We start from the raw sequence: 7,758 nt of genomic DNA, 5'->3' as shown, positions 1-7,758 counted from the left end.
TATTTTACTTTATGTTTCATGGATGTTTTTACGATATAATGAAAATATCAATTTACAGATCGAACCTATAGGAATGTGAAAATATCGATAGAAATATCGACATGTCAACGAAAATTTAATACTATAATTGTAACTAGTTTTTCTAATTTAAACATAAAATAAAGCTGACATTAATCTAAAATGTATTTTTTTTTCCTTAAAAAAAATCAATGATTGTACAACAACCAGATTCATCTAGTTATGAATCTTATGATCTGTTGCCACTAAATTTAGAAATGAAACAATTAAATTTCATTACATATTTGATTGGCAGCCAGCTTGGTTTATCATTTATTGGATCCTTTTGCGATTCAAATTTGCACCAAATTCCAATAGTTAGAAGCTTTGTTAATTGTTAGTCAGTTCATATATTGTTAAAAGAAAAAAAAAATACCATTATTATGATTAATTTCCTCCAAAAAAATTCAAGATTTAAATGCAAAATTTCCCTTATAAAGTATAATATTCAATTGGTGTAGAGAAAAGATCCCTATTATGATTTGTCCCACTTGTAAAAGATTCTCTGCAATGTTTGACGAAGCTGCATCTTGCAAGTAGTCCAAAAGAATCTGCATCAAGTACGTCAACTCAGATAAAAAAAATCATTAGCCAATTGTAAATTCATCAGATCCAGGAAAATTGTTTCGAATACATGATCTTCTACTCTGAATCCATGTTTCGAATTCAGAACGTTTATTCTGAATTCGAGTAAGAAAAAAAACTGTTCAATTTTAGAATCTTTTAATCTGAACACGAACACGTTATAAAAATAAATGAAAAAGAAAAAAGAAAAAGAGATATTTCAAAATCTCAATAGTACATTGTCCAAAGACTTTTCTCACTTCTCTTCCTTTTTCTTTCAAGGTTTGGTCCACTTCAGCTGCTAGAGAGTTTAAAGCCATTAATTAGCAGTAGTTGTCAAGCTTTTTCCAGCCATGGCTTCTTCTGCCCTCAAGTGCCCTCCGTTTGACTTCGCGGCCGAGTACTACCGGGAGGCAGTGGGTGGCTGCGTTCGACAGAGCAGCTTCTTTAACGACAAGGCTGTTCTTGATCAAGGCATAGGTTATTCTGTTATTCTTGGTTTTGGTGCCTTTTTTGCTGTCTTCACATCTTTCCTGGTTAGCCTCCTCACTCTTCTTCTTAGAATTCTAATTGTTCGGTTAAAAAATATATTCGGATCCGGTACTTTCGATCTAAACATTTTGATTATGATATAAAAAACAATTGAAACTAAATTGTTATATATTAAAGTTAAGAGATGTTTGTTTTCATAACTTTTGTTGTGGGATGGTTTAGGTATGGCTGGAGAATCGGTACATAGGAAGTCGGCAGACGTCGGAATGGTTCAACACAGCAGGGAGGAGTGTGAAAACAGGGCTAATTGCTAGTGTGATTGTGTCTCAGGTAAATAACTCTGTAGATTCCTAAAGTTTGTGGTTTGAATTTTGGGGTGGTTTGGCTTGGCTGACAATGAATGGTTTGTTTGTTTGCTTTTGGAGTGGACATGGGCTGCTACCATTTTACAAAGCTCCAATGTTGCTTGGGAGTATGGGGTTAGTGGGCCATTTTGGTATGCCAGTGGGGCTACAATTCAGGCAAGTTTACCACCCAATTTCTAACTTATAAACCACAATTGTGTCTATTTAATATTTCAACTTTAGAATAAAAAATTATTTAAATTTAATTATGTCTCTAAACTTTGTCAAGAGATTTTGATATGACACATTAAATGATATAATAGTGTAACTAGTTGAATAAAAATATAGGTGGACAAACTAAAAAGTTCCATTTGATGATTTCAATTGTCTGCCGATTTTTACGACGTATTCTTATTTTATTGTGATTCATCTTTATACCATATTTTGTCAAACCATCATGCATCAATCCAAGCGAATACGTCGATTCAATATTTAATTATTAAAGCTCACACCAAGGATTAACTAACAAAGCGAAAGGTTGAGACATAATTAAAATTATCTAAAGTTTAAAATATTAAAAAAAAACACAATTATTTAGGCTCCGTTTGGTAAACATTTGGTTTTTTGTTTTTGTTTTTGAAAACTAAACTCATAAACACTATTTCCACCTACAAATTTCTTCATTAAAAAAAAGTAGCTTTTAAAAACTTATTTTTATTTTTGAAATTTGACTAGAATTCAACCATTGTACTTAAGAAAGATGTAAATTTTGGAAAAAAAATGGGGATGAAATAGCTCCTCCTGCTCTCCCTATCAGTCTCGTTGCTTTGCTCACTTTGGCATTTTGGCTTTGCTTCTTTCCCTATATGGGTTGCAAAGTTCCTCCGCCTTGTCCAAACGGGGCCTTAGGAATCCATTGATGACCATTTTGTTTTTAATTTTCTGTTTTAAAATTTATGTTTGTTTTCTCTTAGTTTTTCAATTGTTATTTTCACCTTTATTTGAAAAAACATTTTATTTCCTTATCAAATTCTAAAAACAAAACCAAAATTTTAAAAGCTATTTGTCCAGTTTTTAAAACTTAACTTGATGTCTTAAAAACAATAGTAGAAAGTGTATAACAAATCAAAAAAACTTATAAATTAATCGACTTTATAAGCTTAATTTTCAAAATTTAAATCGTTACCAAATAAGATCTTGAGGCCTAAATTTGATTTCTACCTATTTCTATATCTGGTTTTTCACTCCACAAAAGACCAATCTCAAGTTTCGATGATATTAAAAGAAATAATAATAATAAATAAATAAATAAATAATAAAACAAGACAAAATGATTATCAGTCAACGTTATGTTTCAAAGTTTACTGGGAAAATGAGTACATCTACAAATGATTCAGGTTCTTCTATTTGGAATAATGGCTATAGAGATCAAAAGAAAGGCCCCAAATGCCCACACCGTTTGTGAAATTGTAAGAGCTCGGTAAGTTGGGAAGTTTCATCAACATGTTGTTTTATAAAGCTTTTATTCAGCTCCTTTGGTCACAGCTCTTATTTACCAGCAACTCCGTGTGCTATTTTATCAGTTGGGGAACTCCTGCACATATAGTCTTCCTCATTTTCTGCTTCATGACAAACATCATAGTAACAGCCATGTTGCTCCTCGGCGGTTCAGCCGTGGTTAACGCGCTCACTGGAGTGAACATTTTTGCCGCAAGCTTTTTGATACCGCTCGGAGTTATTGTATATACATTGGCTGGAGGATTAAAGGCCACTTTCTTGGCTAGCTATATACATTCTGTAATAGGTAATCGTAATCCATTGTAATTTCTTGTGAAGACTCCCTAATGTTCTTCTCCCTATTGATGTTGGAATGTTTTCTTTTATGTTGCAGTTCATGTGATTCTAGTCATATTCGTGTTCCTTGTTTATGTATCAAGTAGCCAACTTGGTAGCCCGAGTGTTGTATTTGATCGTTTAATGGAGGTAGCAAGCAAGTCCAGAATATGCCAGGAACCAATTTCCCATGATGGACAATCTTGTGGCCCTGTTTCTGGGAACTTCAAAGGCTCCTATGCAACAATGTTGAGTTCAGGAGGGCTCGTTTTTGGGATTATTAATATCGTAGGAAACTTCGGTACTGTTTTTGTCGACAACGTGAGTTTTTTTCGTTTGACGGTGTTAAGTTATCTCCTTCGGGTTCCAACTTTTAAGAGGTGTAATTTTGGTCATGGTGCAAATTTCAGGGATATTGGATGAGTGCAATTGCTGCAAGGCCTTCATCAACTCATAAGGGATATTTGGTGGGAGGGTTGGTCTGGTTTGCAGTTCCATTCTCTTTAGCAACCTCACTTGGCCTTGGGGCACTTGCCCTTGATCTACCAATAACGGCAGACGAGGCTAGTCGTGGGCTCGTGCCACCTGCCACTGCTATAGCTTTGATGGGAAAAGGAGGATCTGTTCTTCTCCTTGTCATGCTTTTTATGTAAGTTAAAGAGGAAGAGAATCAATTCAAACAAACACGGACGGAAAACCAAAAACTTATCTCATTAAACTAACTATGAGTCCTTTGATTATGAACAGGGCGGTAACATCTGCTGGTTCATCTGAGTTAATAAGTGTATCATCCTTGTGCACGTACGATATCTACCGAACTTATGTAAATCCTAATGCGAGTGGAAAGAGCATCCTAAAAGTATCAAGAGCTGTTATTCTAGTGTTTGGATGTTTCATGGGGTTGCTGGCAATAGTTCTTAACAAGGCAGGAGTGTCATTGGGATGGATGTATCTTGCCATGGGAGTGTTGATTGGCTCAGCAGTTATTCCCATTGCTTTCATGCTCTTGTGGAGTAAAGCAAATTCGAAAGGAGCTATTCTCGGAACTACCATTGGATGTGTTCTTGGAGTTGTTACATGGGTCTCGGTCGCAAAGATCGAATATGGCAAGGTTAACTTGGATACTACGGGTAAAAATGCACCTATGCTTGCTGGAAATCTTGTCTCTATACTTTCAGGTGGAGTTATTCATGCCATATCTAGCCTATTGTCACCTCAAAACTATGACTGGGAGACCACAAGGGCGATTTCGACAGTTGAAAAGGACAAAGGTGATATTCCAACCGAAGAGTACACGGAAGCAAAATTGATTAAAGCAAAAGCCTGGATAATGAAATGGGGTATTGGATTTACCATAGTAATTGTTGTATTATGGCCTGTTTTCTCTCTTCCAATAGGTAAAATTCTCTGTGATGATCTTGTTCATACTTTTGAATGACACTAAAAAAGGGATAGGCTTCCCTAGACCGACTCTTCTTCCATCACTTTCTTTTTTTTCCCTATTGTGCAGGAGAGTTTAACAAGAAATACTTCACACTTTGGGCAATAATATCAATAGCATGGGGAACAATAGGGTCTGTTGTGATTATTTTCTTACCCTTGGTTGAAAGTTGGGAAACTATCCGGGACGTGACGCTAGGAATGTTTACAAATGATCGACTCATCGAAAAGGTCGACGAAATGAACCTAAAGTTGCATGCTTTAGTCATGGCTCTACCTGAAGCAGAGAGAATTTACTTACTTGAGAAGGAGAAAGCGAGGAAAAAGGGCTTGTTAGATATACATGATCATTCTCCATAGCCACCTGAAAGATGCATATATATTTAGAAATTTGATACATATCTTATACATATCTTGTAATTTCTTAGACCCTTTCAGCACAACTAAACGTTACTTGAAAGTTAGCCCATGTTTTCAAGAATGTGTTATTTCACCAGATTTCGTGTGGGCAATAGTTTGAAGTTGCTTGTTTATGTCATGAGTAGGAGCTTCGTTTGATCCTTGGCTTTGTAAACTGTCAGCCATAAATGCAACATAGCAGGAGGCTACCTAATACCTTCGTGTAAATCTGAATTTGTTGTTATGAATAAACAAAAATGATTCGATCATCCTAGTTAGTTCTTCCGATCTGTTTGGAATGACTTTTTAAGTGCTCAAAAAATGTTTTTCTTTTTCAAACACTTAAAAGTCATGCCTAGTATCATAGTTTGGTTAGAAGGTTGAGAAGATGTATTTGCAAAATATGACAGTAATAATACTTGCACATAGTTCATTGTTACACAATTTAGATAAATACGATTAAAGTACTGAACTTAAACAAGGATTATTTCAACATCATTGTCCATACAGATAATCAAGAAACTCATCAGCTACTAGCAGCTGCCTCTTGCAACTGTTTCACCTTGGTAATGTAGTCGCTCATTGCATCATCCTTGGATTTAGCTGCAAAAAAAAACAATTGATTCTCTTCATTTAAGCTCATTCTGGTGCGTTTTAGATTAGGGTGAATCTTTAATCTTAATAGAGTTAATTGCAGTAAAGAGCAAACATATTTCAATGTTATCGCAAAAATAGAAAAGATCCATTTCATAGAGTTGAATTCATTAATATCTATTCTCAAATACAGAAACACTGACGGGAAGGTTTTCCCTTAAAGAACCACCAACAAAAATAATCTGACAGGTGCTTGAACATTCAGAAAAATTACCTTCAACAGCCTTCCAGGCATCCCATTTGGCTCTGTCCCTCTGGTTGAACACTCCAGGTCGGCCTAGAAATCAATCATAAATTGAATAAACGGTTAAATAAGAGAATTTGATCACATTCCAACTATAAATAAGAAATTCCACTCAGTGAAAGAAAGAACTTACTAGTGTTCACGGGTCCAACAGTCGCCTGCTTGTATAGTCCATAGAGAATGAGTTTGTTTTCATTGCTTGTGTTCTCTGGCAAGGTCTTTGCTTTCTCAGCATACTCCTCAAACTCCTCCTGCAGAACTCAGCCTCATCAAGTTGTGATACAAACTACAAACTTTTAATTCCGTAGAACAGAGCAATTATATCATGTTCTTACAATTTTCAGCACCTATCGCATGCCCTAACATATACAGTCTCGTTATAGGGTAATAATCCATGAGCACAAGTTCAAGCAATCAGCAATCAATTTGGAAAAAAAAAAACAAAAAGAAACAGGAATAAAATCGAGTCAGCATTCTAATAACTGCAAAATTAATTATCTACAGTCTCCGTTATCCTTGATCTGATTCAACCATTAATGAAAGTCATTAAATGGTATATTCTCGTTGGAAAACCACTTTTTCGTTGGAAAACCACTTCTGCCTTGTCATTCCACTTTTTCCGAAAAAAGGAGGAATGGCGGAGATGGCAAAGCAAAGATCACGATGCTATTTCCAACCACAGATCTAAGTTTCAATCTGACCTAATTTTGGCGTCGTCGTCGCAGTACATCCATGCAAATCAGGCCAGGAAAAACATTGAACATGCAGAGAAGGAAGCTGTATACTATAATCCTTAAAAGTAGGCAAGGAGCAATAGCAAAATTCCATAGATTTTCACGGCTGTCGATCTGGAAACTACCAGATGTCGATGTAGTTCATTCTGATGACAACACAGATAGACTCACCAAAACAGATCCGAAAAGATAAGTCCAACAAAAGACATACCAAGGAAGGCTAACAATCTAACATACAAGCAATGCGCGACTATGAAGAAATTGCTCAATTCAATGCAAAGATCATCACAAGAAAAATCCAAGAAGCAGTATCGTTCGGCATCGAATCAGGCGCTCTAAACGAAGAATTCAAGTGCTGATCGAACAAGAAAATGGCGGAAAGAGAGGGAAGGAGAGATTGGAAACTAATAGCCTAAAGAAATTGAGATTTCAGAAGATAAATGAAAGAGAAATATACCTTCAAACCCATGGTGATTCTTCTCTGTTGCTATGTTTCAAGCTCGATTACGGTTGCTAAATGCTAAATGAGAAGAACGACGAGAATGGACTTTATAAGTACACGGCTGATGGAAGTGAGCGGAATAGAACGGAAAAAATCGCCGAGTTATCTTCAAAAGAAAATAATAAACAAATAAATAAGCTATTTTTTAAAACATTATTTTAAAAAAAAAAATCATACATTTTGGATTTAGTTTCTATTAGTAATTTTGTTCCCTAGTTTTAAGATGACATTTGATCCTTGAGTTTTGAATTTTATTTTAATTTAGCTTCTAAATTCTAAAATGTTATAATTTTATTCTTGAGATTTGATTTTTGTTTCAATATGATCTCTAAGTTTCAAGATTGTATATTTTTAACCTTAATATTTCATTAAATACTCACTTCCAACAATGGAGGTTAATTTCTATTAATTAATTAAAAATAATTATGAAGTAAAATTTTACGTTTAATTTTAAGAGTGATAAAAAAATATTGAAACTTAATTAATTATATTTTC

General features: G+C 34.9%; 2 protein-coding genes across 3 annotated transcripts; one reads left to right on the top strand and one right to left on the bottom strand.

The window, feature by feature from the left end:
• Nucleotides 1–536: 536 nt before the first annotated feature.
• Nucleotides 537–5,398, top strand: DUR3 (urea-proton symporter DEGRADATION OF UREA 3 (DUR3)). Of its 2 annotated transcripts, none has more exons than XM_090306819.1 (10): nucleotides 537–617; nucleotides 904–1,157; nucleotides 1,336–1,443; nucleotides 1,539–1,634; nucleotides 2,855–2,937; nucleotides 3,041–3,261; nucleotides 3,349–3,611; nucleotides 3,701–3,939; nucleotides 4,038–4,687; nucleotides 4,801–5,398. In XM_090306819.1, the coding sequence occupies exons 2-10, from the start codon at nucleotides 975–977 to the stop codon at nucleotides 5,088–5,090; spliced, it is 2,133 nt and encodes a 710-aa protein (XP_090162945.1). In that variant the 5' UTR covers nucleotides 537–617; nucleotides 904–974; the 3' UTR covers nucleotides 5,091–5,398. The 2 variants fall into 2 exon arrangements, with proteins under 2 accessions (XP_090162945.1, XP_038876583.1); XM_039020655.2 differs by lacking the exon at nucleotides 537–617 and adding an exon at nucleotides 620–747.
• Nucleotides 5,399–5,522: 124 nt separating this feature from the next.
• On the bottom strand, nucleotides 5,523–7,389 carry ACBP6 (acyl-CoA-binding protein 6). Its single transcript, XM_039020657.2, has 4 exons — nucleotides 7,219–7,389; nucleotides 6,161–6,278; nucleotides 5,998–6,060; nucleotides 5,523–5,732 (listed from the first exon to the last, which is right to left on the bottom strand). Exons 1-4 carry the CDS (start codon nucleotides 7,228–7,230, stop codon nucleotides 5,656–5,658), a joined length of 270 nt encoding a protein of 89 aa, XP_038876585.1. The 5' UTR covers nucleotides 7,231–7,389; the 3' UTR covers nucleotides 5,523–5,655.
• Between the last annotated feature and the right edge of the window lie 369 nt (nucleotides 7,390–7,758).

Source organism: Benincasa hispida, chromosome 11 (genome assembly GCF_027475165.1).
Source record: "Benincasa hispida cultivar pf3 chromosome 11, pf3_genome.v1.1, whole genome shotgun sequence".
Taxonomy (NCBI): domain Eukaryota; kingdom Viridiplantae; phylum Streptophyta; class Magnoliopsida; order Cucurbitales; family Cucurbitaceae; genus Benincasa; species Benincasa hispida.
This window is presented reverse-complemented; position numbering and strand designations above follow the sequence as displayed.